General features: G+C 39.6%; 2 protein-coding genes and 1 long non-coding RNA gene across 3 annotated transcripts in view; all 3 read left to right on the top strand.

Annotated features, from left to right (window-relative positions):
- LOC127637236 (B-cell receptor CD22-like) overlaps positions 1-15,682 on the top strand; it is a 157,510-nt gene that overhangs the window by 11,262 nt on the left and 130,566 nt on the right. The window lies entirely within an intron of this gene.
- On the top strand, positions 7,136-7,987 carry LOC127637242 (uncharacterized). The gene is made up of 3 exons (XR_007969698.1): positions 7,136-7,248; positions 7,594-7,657; positions 7,898-7,987. It is a non-coding gene; the product is annotated as an uncharacterized LOC127637242 (long non-coding RNA).
- On the top strand, positions 8,293-14,840 carry LOC127637237 (neural cell adhesion molecule 1-like). The gene is made up of 7 exons (XM_052118194.1): positions 8,293-8,943; positions 9,323-9,586; positions 10,936-11,202; positions 11,286-11,579; positions 14,127-14,211; positions 14,306-14,372; positions 14,502-14,840. The coding sequence occupies exons 1-7, from the start codon at positions 8,685-8,687 to the stop codon at positions 14,832-14,834; spliced, it is 1,569 nt and encodes a 522-aa protein (XP_051974154.1). The 5' UTR covers positions 8,293-8,684; the 3' UTR covers positions 14,835-14,840.

The raw sequence follows: 15,682 nt of genomic DNA, 5'->3' as shown, positions 1-15,682 counted from the left end.
CTGGTAGAATGGGGCGGTACATATTGGGCGTATTATGCCAACGCGATGGCGTCATTGACACAATGGGCGATCCTCTTCTTGGAGACAGTGCTTCTTTCCGCTGTCCACCAAAGCAGACAAAGAGCTGTTTGGAGCTACTAAAGCTCTGCATGCAATTCAAGTATGCGCAAAGCATGCACTGGACACAGCAACGCCAAGGCTGGGGCAGCGCTTACAGGTTCACCACCTGATCACTGAATGGAGTCATGGGAACCTTGGGAACATAGCCCGGTCGGGGTCACAGAATCACGTGAGAGTAACTCGGACTGTACTCCTCCTCTAACACACTCATCCTCAATGACCAGCAACATCAGGACCAAACGAAACTCATCTCTGATCTGAACTTCAATATAACTCATCTTCATCATGGAGTCAATTTCACCTGCACTATAAAATACCAGCTGAAGAAAAAGATCAAAACAGAACGGGCGTCCCGTACACTACATGTTCAGTGTAAGACAGGAATATTTGTTCTGTACTGATATTCCTCAGACATTCTGGTTCGGGTTTGTTCTAAACTCGAGATCGATTAAACAGTAAATGCTCTAACAATGTGTCAATGAGAGATTCGACAAAACACAAAACGAAATAAATACTGGGACAATTAATTCAGCTCGAAACACTTAATGTGAAACTCTTTTCAAACTTATAATAGTGTCACAAACATTTACAGAGAAACAAACGCTCAAATCTAAACTTACCTCAAACTTTAACTCTGTTCTTCTGCTGCCTTGCAGTCAGTGTTGTTTTCTTCTGGAAATACAAATGTCGCCTTGTTCAAGTACAAATCATATCACTTTAAATAATATTGTAGACTGAATTCGTTTTTTCTCCCTCAGATTCCCCTAAAAACACATCAGTGACTGTAAATCCGTCTGGTTCTGTGTTGGAGGGTCGTTCAGTGACGCTGACCTGCATCAGTGATGGAAACCCAGATGTGAGTTACAGCTGGTACAGAGACACTGAAGAACACCTGAAACACCTGCAGACTGGACAAAATCTCACCATCAATACAACTGACACAACACACAATGAACGATACTACTGTAGAGCTCAGAACAAATATGGAGAACAAAACTCAAGCAGTGTCATTTTGAATGTTACTTGTAAGTCCTGAAATCAAAAATGTTCAAGTAACTTTATCTGAGGAAACAAAGAGGATACACCATTTTCATAACGTTAATGATCATTCTCTCTTTCAGATGCACCTAAAATCTCCACCTTCTCCTGTAGACGAAGTGATGTAATCGTGTGTGTCTGTGAGGTTTGTGGAAATCCGTCTCCTACACTGGAGTGGCGTCTGTCTGGACGTCCTATTATGAACTCTACGGAGATGCTCATCAGTGAAGAGGAATTTAATAACAAAAGCTTGTGGAGCATCCTCACCATCCGTCAATCACTCAAAGACACGCCCACTCCACAGTGTGTCAGCACTAACACTCATGGCACTGCCAGCCAACAGTTTCACCTGCTTTTAACTCCACAGGATCCTCGAGGTTAGTTCAGAGTTTCACTGATTGATCTATATCAAGCTACACAAAACAATATCATTATCTGATTCTCATAGGAGAGAAAAATAATGCATGAGATCACTTTAACCCTCCTATAGACTTCTGGATCAGGATTACTTTTGCTTATTTAATAAAAATGAGTGGAACAAGACTTGATGACTTTTCCTCCACTTGCCATCTGAACACACAAATCAAATTGGAAGTGATTCGATAAGTCTAAATGGTCTAAAGATGAAAAGCACCTTTTGTCTTCACAATTGACAATTGAAAATTAATGGCAAAGACCATAACACAGAGCTATTTTTCTAAATCTGTCAAATACAATCAATAAATCAGACACAATTCAGAAAAAACACACAGAAATTAAAGGGTGAGCCAATAAAACATCCAGAGTACAAAACACACACACACACACACACACACACACACACACAACACACACACACACACACACACACACACACACACACACACACAAACGAACTGGTGAGACTATAACACAGATTTTTTTTACATTTGTCAAATGAAACCGATAAATCAGAAACAATGCTAAACACAACACTAGTATCGGTCTCTGCTGAATAAAAATGGGCGTTTTCCAATCTGTGGGCATTTTCAAACTGGGATGGACATTTCTAAACTGTCCAATGAAAGTAGTGAATCTGAATGATTTAAAAATGCCCACTGATAAGGAAACACATTTTGTCCTGCAGAGACACAAGTTTAAGAAAAGACCACAAAGGGTGAATTGGAGCATATAAACCTGTAGAAGTGAACTGAAGAGGGTGCGGTTCCATTGGCTGTCCTGAAGAACAGAGAATTTGATATGGGCAGCTACAGGTAGCCAGTGAATTGAAATCAAGAGTGGGGTGACATGAGCCCTTTTTGGCAGATTGAAGACCAGATGCGCTGCTGCATTCTAGACCATCAGCAGTGGCTTAATTGTGTTAGCTGAGAGGACAGCCATCAAAGCATTACAGTAGTCCAGTTTTGAAATTACCAGTTTAGACCAGGGTCTGTGCAGCATATTCAGACAGACAAGGTCTTATTTTCCTGATGTTGTGGGTTGTTGATGAGATGTGGGTGGTAAAATTAAGCTGGTTATCTACCACCACTCCCAGGTTCCGAGCTGTTCTGTGTTAGTGTAGTTGAACCAAGATGAATAGTGAGGTTGTGGTCAACAATTGGATTGGCTGGGATCACGAGGAGTTCTGACTTGCCAAGGTTAAGCTGAAGATGGCGTTTCTTCATCCATGCCGAAATGTCTAAGAGGCAGACAGAGATACGAGCTGAGACAGCACAACAGGTAGAGCTGCGTGTCATCTGCGTAGTAGTGATACGAAAAGCCATGTGCTTCAATGATCGGTCTGAGGGATGTTGTGTATATTGAGAATAGGAGGGGTCCAAGCACTGATCCTTGAGGAACACCAGTGGTCAGCTAGTGTGACTTGGACACCTCTCCTCTCCAGGAGACCTTAAAATATCTGCCAATGAGGTATGACTCAACCCATCCAAGCGCAGTTCCTGTGATGCCCAGGTCAGAGAGGGTGGACAGGAGAATCTGGTGGTTCATTGTGTTGAAAGCAGCAGACAATCAAGGAGGATGTTCATTTTTTATGCATTTATTGTTGTTCATTATGAGGTTACCCCATGTGATTCTACCCTCCCTACCAAACAGGCCAAATTGGTTGCTTAGGAGACATGGCTGGAGTCACTCAGCACGTCCTCCGATTCGAACTAGCGAACTCGGGGGATAGTAGCCAGCGTCTTTTACCACTGAGCTCCCAAGGCCCCCTCCAGGACAATTATTAATGGTTTCCAAACACTCTTTTGTTCCTCTCTAGGTTTCCATCATCCCTCACTGCTGGTTGGAGTTGCTATTGGTGCATCAGTGGTGATGATCTTTTGCATCATTCTCTTCTGCATACGGTGAGTACATGGTACATATGGGTTTTGAGGACAGACAAGTAGAATGACATCCTGCATAAGAATCTGATATAAAACCTGAAAATTATTTTTCCAGAAGACAGAAGTTCAAACCATCACAGACTAGACAAGAAGATAACACCGGACCCATCCTGACTCCAAGAGTGAGTTAAACACTCTTGATTTCATGCATTATAAATCCTCGGAGACATTCATTTTACATGTTGACTCAAGGGTTTTGCTGTAATAAGGTTCCTATCAACTGATTCTACCTTATTTTTCGTCCATGTTAGGCTGTTGTACAGGACGACGAAGAAGGAGAGATTGTTTATGGCAATCAAGTCATGATGTCACATGGTGGAGATGTCACTCAAGAATCTCTCCATTATTCCTCCATTGACTTCACAAACACTGAACCAGCATCAGGAGAGATCATCGGCTTCTCGTCTCTGACGGCTGAATACGGCGTGATCCAACATCATTCTGCAGGAGCATCAGAGGCAGAGAACAACATCTCAACACCTGTGATGGACCCCAAGAAACATCAAGTAGACAAGAACGCAAAGATCACAGATGTGTCCTCACAGCCATCAGAAGATCCAACTTATGAAATTATCACCCATCGCTAGGTAGTTATTCAGGCCTGATTTGGGCATTTGCTCCCATTGGTAGCGATCAATGCGGGACCCCCTGGAGTTTAAGTCTGTGTAAACTGTTATCTTATGTTGTTTCAATGTTTTTACATTATGTTTTTTTGTATATTTTGATGTATTATGTTGGTTGGAAATCTTTTTGCAGCTCTTTGATCAATATTTGTTGTTTTTAAATGTGCTTTATAAATAAATTTGTCTGGAGTATTAAATTCAAGAACCAATTCTGTTAATACCTTTTTAAGAGACAGAACAGTAAACACTATTATTAAACAACAACAACAACAACATTAAAAGGGACTCCAGCATATCTAGAGACCAGACACCATTTATCTGAAAACTATTTTCAAAGTCAATCAAAAACACTAGCGGTCACTGAAACCAAATAAACTAAATGGAAACTAAATAAATATGAAGCAAAGACTCACCATAGAAACTATCTCACATGCAGAACATCACACAGGAACTAGAACACAATGGTAGTTAGACACAAACTAATCACATTAAATAAGGTGCAAACAATTATGGCAGGACAGGAAACAGGAGGACACAATAAAGTCCTTATTGGAACAAGTCAGTTCACTTGGTGGTCAACTCCTCAGACAGCTATTTTCTAAGCATATAAATACAGCTACTAACTATTATGTTTCAATAATATATTTCATATCAGTATTTCAAACTGACAAATAAATTAAACTAAACAGGTGATGCTTCTATCAAAAAGATGGTTATCTTGATTTCCAGTCCTATAGCTGCCATACATTGTGATTTCTCATAATTCATTCAAAAATACAAATATACAGAAACAGTGACCCCCAGTGGTCACTACAGTACATTACATGCAGGTGCTGTTAAACTTCTCCAGATTCTCTATTGGCGCTTTTCCACTGCACGGTACAACTCGACTCACTCAGTTCGGTTTTTGGGGGTTTTCCACTGTGGATAGTACCTGATAGTTTTTTTAGTACCACCTCGGTCGAGGTTCCAAGCGAGCCGAGCCGATACTAAATGTGACGTCAAAATCCTGCAGATCACTGATTGGTCAGGAAGAATCGGCACTACCGGCGTCACTGAATTTTCCACACACGACATGGACCCGCTATTTCTAAAGTTAGCAACAGCGATAGCAGTATCATTTGTTCATGCGACTTACGAATTGTGAAAAAAGAAATGGCTGTGCGCAAAACCACACCGTTGTCAATAAACGAGGTACAGACGGTCCACGAAACGAAAACGTCTTTCAGGAAGTGTCTCAGCTTTTGGCCGCACACGGCTACCACCGGACCTACCAACAGTTTAGGGAAAAGTTAAAAAACTTAAGTGACTACAGAACCATCAAGGAAAAGTGGTTCGTCCAAATTGACGCTATCTAAACTGGGGAGCAATGGGAGGGAGAATGCCCTGAACTCTCCACGATGGAGGATGGTACGTTTTGTTAAGATTACTCGATACTCTGCTTGAAAGCTTCACTTTATTTAGTGACCAGCTACTGGAAAATGTTTGCTTCTAAATCAACCAGGCTAATTTAACTGTTACACTTGTGTAAAATCACCATCAACAACTGCTTTATGCAGCACAATGAGCTAGTAGCTAACAGCTAGTGGTCATGTTATTGTTTTGGTATGTTTGTGTCGTGTTTAAGATGATGTCACGGCAGTAGAGGCGGTGAACTATGACGATCAGTTTATAATCACACCCATGTTGATGTGGTACTAAACTGCAGTGGAAAAGCAAGCTCCGAAATGTAAAACGAGTCGAGTTGAACCGTAACGTACAGTGGAAAAGTGCCATTTCATCATCTCTGTCAGGGGTGTTGACCACCCCAAAAATAATCAAAACAAGCAAGTGCAACCCCCCAATAATTATTAGCAATACAACCCCCATGTTCAAGTCAAACCTACACCAATGATCTCTGTTGTGTTCCTCACATGTGTGGCCTTTATTTTATTTTATTTTTTTATTTAAAACACATCTCTAGTTTGGTTAGATCATAAGGAATAAGGTTAATTATGATGGTGCTGCCATACAGAAATATGAAACGGCATGTCATAAATTCAGGACTTCTGGATTAACAATAGAGCTGTTCAGTTTGTACATCAAAAACCCAGAAGAGAATTTGCATTTGAGCCATTTGTTCTTCTGGATTTTCCTTTGTTGATGACAAGTTGCTGGATAATAACCCTAAAGGCCCACGTGTACTTTGTTTTTGCACAATCCGTTGCCATTATGAGTTCACTTTTCTGATAGGCCAGCACATGTGCAGACGACACACACAGACTAGGACCGTGTGCACGAGTCAAGGCTAAAGTATAATAAGTGCATCGACGTTGCTGATTACTCCGTGCACAGAATACATGATGCATATTTCATCATCAGCACATGCCGCCTAGATTTCCTTGACTAGATGTTCTTCTTCTGTGCTTGTCATCTATGCATGCGCTGGCTGAAAGTGTCACAAAGCACTTGTAGTGCGCATGCAGCAAACATGTTCCTATTCGTTTGCGGTCAGTAAAGTATTCTCAGAAAGGTCTTCCTGGTATGCTTTTCACACATACATCACTACCAACATCCTGAATTTGTTGTTTAAATAATGGTTTAAGATGCCGTAGTTAAAACACAGAAGATACTCTTCAACTTTCTGCTCCGAGAACTCCTAAAACCCCTAGAAGAGTGATGTGAATTTCACCAACAAGAGGACCTATTGAAACTACATTGAGTTTACATTGAGGTGTATTACAAATGCTAAAAGAGTACTGTCTCTTTAAGAACAGATGAGGAGTGTCTTTACCACATCTGTGCTGTGTTTAATTAATCTGACTGTAATTAAGAGAATCTAACAAATAAACAAAAATGGATTGTGTGGATCTCAACTTTAAAAGATAATTCAATCTAAATGAAAATTGGCCCGGGACCTTTGCTCTGCCTCCAGTCTTCACTGGTCTTAACAGCTTGAACTATTTCTGACATTTGTGAGTAAAAGAGGAAGTTGTAATAAATATAATATCAGTGAAGACGTTTGTCATGTTCACACTCAAACATCATCAGTGATACAGAAGAACACTTGATCTCTCAGGAAAAACTCTGTTGAAAATATTTCTTTAAACTTTCAACAGTTTTCTCTGGTAAGTCATTTGATATTTTCAGATGTTTTACGTCACTTCGAGGTTCTGAACATCTTCTGAACACAGAGAAGGAAGTCCTGGATCATTCTAAGATATAATAAATAATATAAATCAGTTTCTTTAAGGGGTGCTAAACCTAAATCAGGTTACCTGATAGGGAGTCAAAATGTCGTTCTTGTCTTCGAATGTTCTCCATTTAATATTTTACTCCTGCACAGTCGAAAGAAGTTCTGAGGAAACTGAACAACAACTTACAGACATGAAAATAACTGCATGAATTTCCACTTGAACTGTAATTGTAAAACACGACCTGTGTGTTTGTTCATTTGTATTTTCTACTGGAAGGTTGAACGAACATTAAAGATGGAAACAGCTGTGAAGATCATTCTCATTGGTTGTCTGATAAAAGGTTGTTTCATTCTTATTATTGGCTGAATTTATGATTTGAAAAGCATGATTTGATCTTTGTGGGAGTTTAAAGAGTAATTAACACTTATCTCTTTGTGTTTTAGATTATGAATATGTGTTTATGTAATACCAGCATTTTCAAATCAAACCTATTCTGCGTGTGAACTACATTACAGTAAACTGATCTTCATTCATGTTATTAATGCATATTTTATATATGTTTGTGTTTTGTGTTGTGTAGATGTTTTGTGTGACTTCAGTATCAATCTGCCAGAGAGGATAGAAGCTCTAGAAGGATCCTGTGTTTTCATACCCTGCACTTTTGATACCGCCAATATTATCAATATTATCAATATGACCTCACTGATGCAACACGAATATGGTATAAATATGTATATTATAATTCAGGTTATGTAGTGTTTGACTCCAGAAGTCCCAGTACAGGAAATCTCAAAGGGGAAATTTTTGGCAAACCAGCAGACAAAAACTGCACCACCCGCTTTGATGATGTCAGACTGGATGACAGCGGTGAATATTACTTCAGAATTGAAGGCAGAAATAATCTGAAATATAGCTATAAAAATGAAAAAGTTGACATTAGTGTCACAGGTGAGTGTCGTATTGTTATCTACAGTATATTAGACTGTATACTGTATGCAGAAGTGTTATATTGCACTAAACAGTGACTCTAAAAATAGTTTAATAACATCCAATAAAGTTAAGACATAGAGATCGATCATGTTGATGAATGAATTGAATGACTATAGATTTAAATGAAGCATCAAAGCTGAATTTGGAGACATTATTTACTGCAAAGTAACTTACTGTAATTGTATTCTGCACAAAAATGCTCCGATCATTCTGGATGACACTATTGATATAGTTTGATTTGAAATGAAAAGTCAATCTGAACCTGTATAAGAGCAATTCAGTTTTATTAATGGATGTAATATTGATATAATTTCACTTGTGTTTCAGCGTCTCCATCTAAACCCACAGTGCAGTTGAATGCTGATCAGAAGAAGGTGATGGAGGACAGTTCTGTGAGTCTGCGCTGCTCTGCTAACATCTACTGCCCCTTTAATCCACCAACTCTCACATGGAGCTCCTCCTCTAACACACTCATCCCCAATGACCAGCAACATCAGGACCAAACGAAACTCATCTCTGATCTGAACTTCAATATAACTCATCTTCATCATGGAGTCAATTTCACCTGCACTATAAAATACCAGCTGAAGGACCAGATCAAAACAGAACAGGCGTCCCGTACACTACATGTTCAGTGTAAGACAGGAATATTTGTTCTGTACTGATATTCCTCAGACATTCTGGTTCGGGTTTGTTCTAAACTCGAGCTCGATTACACAGTAAATGTTCTAACAATGTGTCAATGAGAGATTCGACAAAACTAAATAAATACTGGGACAATTAATTCAGCTCGAAACACTTAATGTGAAACTCTTTTCAAACTTATAATAGTGTCACAAAACATTTACAGAGAAACAAACGCTCAAATCTAAACTTACCTCAAACTTTAACTCTGTTCTTCTGCTGCCTTGCAGTCAGTGTTGTTTTCTTCTGGAAATACAAATGTCGCCTTGTTCAAGTACAAATCATATCACTTTAAATAATATTGTAGACTGAATTCGTTTTTCTCCCTCAGATTCCCCTAAAAACACATCAGTGACTGTAAATCCGTCTGGTTCTGTGTTGGAGGGTCGTTCAGTGACGCTGACCTGCATCAGTGATGGAAACCCAGATGTGAGTTACAGCTGGTACAGAGACACTGAAGAACACCTGAAACACCTGCAGACTGAACAAAATCTCACCATCAATAAAACCGACCCGACACACAGTGGTCGATACTACTGTAGAGCTCAGAATCAATACGGCACCCAAAACTCATCTGTACTGCTGGACATTCAGTGTGAGTACTAATAATCAGTATTTGTAATTAGTTACTCATTAATTAGTGGTGTGTGCTAAAGCTCATTTTCAGGGTTAGTTACTTGAACAACCCCATAACTCAATATTAAACTTGAGCATGTAATTCGTCTTTCACTGCCAGGAACTGAAAAATCATACTCAAGTAAAAGTACTGTTACTTCCCAAAACATTTAGTGTGAGTACAGTAAAAGTAGCTGTCCTAAAAACTACTCAAGAGGAAAAGAGTAGCTCATATAAAGTACTCGTGAGAATTGAGTACAGAGTTGCAAAACATATGCCTTAAATATTGATCTGTTTCTCACCCACACCTGTCATATCAATTCTGAAGTCATGGATTAAACCACTGGAGTTGTATGTATTACTTTTATGCTGATTTTATGTGCTTTTTGGATTATCAACATTTTGGCACCCCTTCACTTACACTGAATGGACCTACAGAGCTGAAATATTCTTCTAAAAATCTTAATTTGTGTCCTGAAGAAAGAAAGTCATAGACAGATGGCATAAGGGTGAGTAAATAATGAGAGAATTTTCATTTTGGTGTGAATAAGTGTATTTGACACATTAGCACTCAAACATTAATCAATCAAACAACACGCAGCTACAGACGTCAGGAAATAAAAAGTCAATCTTTTATATTTCATCTAGATCAACCAACCAGTGGTGCTATTGATGTAATGAACACCCCTGTTCTAGATGTAGAATATAGGCTAAATATAGAAAACTACTTTTTTGATCGAGGACATCTGACTTCTTCCCGATAAACATCTAGATCATTTTATTGCCCATTCCTATTGATAACATTGCCTTAATCACTCACATCAGCCCAATCATTTCAGTGATAGTTCAATTACAGGCTACGTTATAGACACACAGAATCTAGTAAACAGAAACATGAAATTTACCTGAATATGTTTCTTCAAATTAGAGGCAGGATTAATGCTGATATCTGGCTTGAGCAAGTTAAACTCACATGACACGATCAGGAAACTGGCCTTTTTCACTGTGAAATGAACTTCCAGGTTTTGAACTTGTGCTTGAGGCATCCTCCACATCCATAACAGTTGGCGCCAAATCTGCAGCTGCCGTTCAAGATTTTTACGTGTGATTTGATTTGACGGGAGTCACAAGACTCTCCCTAGACAATTTATCTTTTTTGACCTGATATATTAAAGGATAGGATTGTTCCAATGATGATAATGCAAAGAGTGTTGGTGATTTGGTTCCTCTTTTGTAAACTCTCTAAGTGAGAGTACAGAAACCCAAAGTGAGAAGTACAGAAACACATCAGCAGTTTTTCAAACTGTACACCCGTTTTATTCTTCTTAGATGCTCCTAAAAACACATCAGTGACTGTAAATCCGTCTGGTTCTGTGTTGGAGGGTCGTTCAGTGACGCTGACCTGCATCAGTGATGGAAACCCAGATGTGAGTTACAGCTGGTACAGAGACACTGAAGAACACCTGAAACACCTGCAGACTGAACAAAATCTCACCATCAGTAAAACCGACCCGACACACAGTGGTCGATACTACTGTACAGCTCAGAATCAATATGGAGAACAAAACTCAAGCAGTGTCATTTTGAATGTTACTTGTAAGTCCTGAAAAGTAACTTTATCTGAGGAGACCACGAGGATACACCATTTTCATAACGTTAATGATCATTCTCTCTTTCAGATGCACCTAAAATCTCCACCTCCTCCTGTAGACGAAGTGATGTAATCGTGTGTGTCTGTGAGGTTCATGGAAATCCGTCTCCTACACTGGAGTGGCGTCTGTCTGGACGTCCCATTATTAACTCTACGGAGATGCTCATCAGTGAAGAGGAATTTAAGAACAAAAGCTTGTGGAGCATCCTCACCATCCGTCAATCACTCAAAGACACGCCCACTCCACAGTGTGTCAGCACTAACACTCATGGCACTGCCAGCCAACAGGTTCACCTGCTTTTAACTCCACAGGATCCTCGAGGTTAGTTCAGAGTTTCACTGACTGATCTATATCAAGCTACACAAAACAATATCATTATCTGATTCTCATAGGAGAGAAAAATAATGCATGAGATCACTTTAACCCTCCTATGGACTTCTGGATCAGGATTACTTTTGCTGATTTAATAAAAATGGTTTCTTTTATCTGAGTGGAACAAGACTTCCTCCACTTGCCATCTGAACACACACAAATAAAATTTAAAGTGATTCGATAAGTCTAAATGGTCTAAAAAAAAAAAGAAGCACCTTTTGTCTTCATGGTCAAAATTGACCGACAATTGAAAATGAATGGCAATGACCATAACACAGAGCTATTTTTCTAAATCTGTCAAATACAATCAATAAATCAGACACAATTCAGAAAAAACACACAGAAATTAAAGGGTGAGCCAATAAAACATCCAGAGTACAAAACAGACACACACACACACACACACACACACACACACACACACACACAAAATGAACTGGTGAGACTATAACACATAGCAATTTGTTTTACATTTGTCAAATAAAAGCGATAAATCAGAAACAATGCTAAACACAACACTAGTATCGGTCTCTGCTGAATTAAAATGGGCATTTTCCAATCTGTGGGCATTTTCAAACTGGGATGGACATTTCTAAACTGTCCAATGAAAGTAGTGAATCTGAATGATTTAAAAATGCCCACTGATAAGGAAAAGCCCTTTTTTGTCCTGCAGAAACTTAAGTTTAAGAAATGAGGGGGTGAGTCAATAACACCCACAATACAGAACATGCACAGAAATAAATAGGTGAGACTAAAACAGCCAGGAGGCAGAACATACACACACACACACACACACACACACACACACACACACACACACACACACACACACACAAATCCATCTGTAAGGTACATGCCATCACACGGCACAAAGACATGCATCATTCTTTATTGTTCTTACTGTTTTTAACTGTTTACTGTTTGTTCACATTTACATTACATTTACTCATTTAGCAGATGCTTTTATCCAAAGCGAATTATGAATTGAAGAACATATCAAGCAATTTGTCAGACAAAGTTCAACAACATCTTCAGTGTTGTACTGCCAAACTCTCAAGGTGGCTGGAGTAGTATAAATGCTAGTGCAGAAGAAAGAGACAGAGAAGTGTATATATATATCAGTAAGTATACTTACTGTAATAACTTTTTTGTACAGTAAGTGCAAGTTAAGTTCACTAGTAAGTGCAATTAGTGTGGATTGGTTGAGTGCTTGTTTTCAGCTGGTTCTTGAATGTTAAGATGGTATCAGCAGCATGTGAATGTTGGAAGCTCATTCCACCACAGTGGGACAGAGAAAGTGAACGATAGTGAATTAGACTTTGAGACTCTTTGTGATGGGACCACCTGGCATCGCTCGTTCAAAGACCTCAAAGGGCAAATTGGAGCATATAAACCTGTAGAAGTGAATTGAAGAGGGTGCGGTTCCATTGGCTGTCTTGAAGGCCAGAGAATTTGATATGGGCAGCTACAGGTAGCCAGTGAAGTGAAATCAAAAGAGGGGTGACATGAAACCTTTTTGGCAGATTGGAGACCAGATGCGCTGCTGCATTCTAGACCATCGGCAGTGGCTTAATTGTGTTAGCTGAGAGGCCAGCTATCAAAGCATTAAAGTAGTCCAGTCTTGAAATTACCAGTTTAGACCAGGGTCTGTACAGCATATTCAGACAGACAAGGTCTGATTTTCCTGATGTTGTAGAGTGCAAATCTTCAAGACTGGGTGGTTGATGAGATGTGGGTGGTAAAATTAAGCTGGTCATCTACCACCACTCCCAGGTTCTGAGCTGTTCTGTGTTAGTGTAGTTGAACCAAGATGAATAGTGAGGTTGTGGTCAACAGATGGATTGGCTGGGATCACGAGGAGTTCTGACTTGCCAAGGTTAAGCTGAAGATGGTGTTTCTTCATCCATGCCGAAATGTCTAAGAGGCAGACAGAGATACGAGCTGAGACAGTACAACAGGTAGAGCTGCGTGTCATCTGCGTAGTAGTGATAGGAAAAGCCATGTGCTTCAATGATCGGTCTGAGGGATGTTGTGTATATTGAGAAGAGGAGGGGTCCAAGCACTGATCCTTGAGGAACACCAGTGGTCAGCTAGTGTGACTTGGACACCTCTCCTCTCCAGGAGACCTTAAAAGATCTGCCAATGAGGTATGACTCAACCCATCCAAGTGCAGTTCCTGTGATGCCCAGGTCAGAGAGGGTGGACAGGAGAATCTGGTGGTTCATTGTGTTGAAAGCAGAAGACAATCAAGGAGGATGTTCATTTTTTATGCATTTATTGTTGTTCATTATGAGGTTACCCCATGTGATTCTACCCTCCCTACCAAACAGGCCAAATTGGTTGATTAGGAGACCTGGGTGGAGTCCCTCAGCACGCCCTCCGATTAGAACTAGCGAACTCCGGGGATGGTACCCAGCGTCTTTTACCACTGAGCTCCCAAGGCCCCCTCCAGGACAATTATTAATGGTTTCCAAACACTCTTTTGTTCCTCTCTAGGTTTCCATCATCCCTCACTGCTGGTTGGAGTTGCTATTGGCGCATCAGTGGTGATGATCTTTTGCATCATTCTCTTCTGCATACGGTGAGTACATGGTACATATGAGTTTTGAGGACAGACAAGTAGAATGACATCCTGCATAAGAATCTGATATAAAACCTGAAAACTATTTTTCCAGAAGACAGAAGTTCAAACCATCACAGACTAGACAAGAAGATAACACCGGACCCATCCTGACTCCAAGAGTGAGTTAAACACTCTTGATTTCATGCATTATAAATCCTCTGAGACATTCATTTTACATGTTGACTCAAGGGTTTTGCTGTAATAAGGTTCCTCTCAACTGATTCTACTTTATTTTTTGTCCATGTTAGGCTGTTGTACAGGACGACGAAGGAGAGATTGTTTATGGCAATCAAGTCATGATGTCACATGGTGGAGATGTCACTCAAGAATCTCTCCATTATTCCTCCATTGACTTCACAAACACTGAACCAGCATCAGGAGAGATCATCGGCTTCTCGTCTCTGACGACTGAATACGGCGTGATCCAACATCATTCTGCAGGAGCATCAGAGGCAGAGAACAACATCTCAACACCTGTGATGGACCCCAAGAAACATCAAGTAGACAAGAACGCAAAGATCACAGATGTGTCCTCACAGGCATCAGAAGATCCAACGTATGATAATATCACCCATCGCTAGGTAGTTATTCAGGCCTGATTTGGGCATTTGCTCCCATTGGTAGCGATCAATCGCGGGACCCCCTGGAGTTTAAGTCTGTGTAAACTGTTATCTAATGTTGTTTCAATGTTTTTTACATTTCATGTTTTTTGTATATTTTGATGTATTATGTTGGTTGGAAATCTTTTTGCAGCTCTTTGATCAATATTTGTTGTTTTTAAATGTGCTTTATAAATAAATTTGACTGGAGTATTAAATTCAAGAACCAATTCTGTTAATACCTTTTTAAGAGACAGAACAGTAAACACTATTATTAAACAACAACAACATTAAAAGGGACTCCAGCATATCTAGAGACCAGACACCATTTATCTGAAAACTATTTTCAAAGTCAATCAAAAACACTAGCGGTCATTGAAACCAAATAAACTAAATGGAAACTAAATAAATATGAAGCAAAGACTCACCATAGAAACTATCTCACATGCAGAACATCAGACAGGAACTAGAACACAATGGTAGTTAGACACAAACTAATCACATTAAATAAGGTGCAAACAATTATGGCAGGACAGGAAACAGGAGGACACAATAAAGTCCTTATTGGAACAAGTCAGTTCACTTGGTGGTCAACTCCTCAGACAGCTATTTTCTAAGCATATAAATACAGCTACTAACTATTATGTTTCAATAATATATTTCATATCAGTATTTCAAACTGACATATAAATTAAACTAAACAGGTGATGCTTCTATCAAAAAGATGGTTATCTTGATTTCCAGTCCTACAGCTGCCATACATTGTGATTTCTCAAAATTCATTGAAAAATACAAATATACAGAAACAGTGACCCCCAGTGGTCACTCCA

The sequence above is a fragment of the Xyrauchen texanus genome, chromosome 45 (genome assembly GCF_025860055.1).
Source record: "Xyrauchen texanus isolate HMW12.3.18 chromosome 45, RBS_HiC_50CHRs, whole genome shotgun sequence".
Lineage (NCBI taxonomy): Eukaryota > Metazoa > Chordata > Actinopteri > Cypriniformes > Catostomidae > Xyrauchen > Xyrauchen texanus.
Note: the sequence above shows the minus strand (reverse complement) of the source record. Positions and strands in the feature narration are given on the sequence as shown.

Excerpts from the sequence above, each read along its gene's own strand:
- LOC127637237 (XM_052118194.1), top strand. The coding sequence starts at position 8,685 with ATGGAGGACAGTTCTGTGAGTCTGCGCTGCTCTGCTAACATCTACTGC. Across the intron at positions 14,212-14,305 it reads ATCATTCTCTTCTGCATACG|AAGACAGAAGTTCAAACCAT; the intron begins GTGAGTACATGG and ends CTATTTTTCCAG. Across the intron at positions 14,373-14,501 it reads GACCCATCCTGACTCCAAGA|GCTGTTGTACAGGACGACGA; the intron begins GTGAGTTAAACA and ends TGTCCATGTTAG.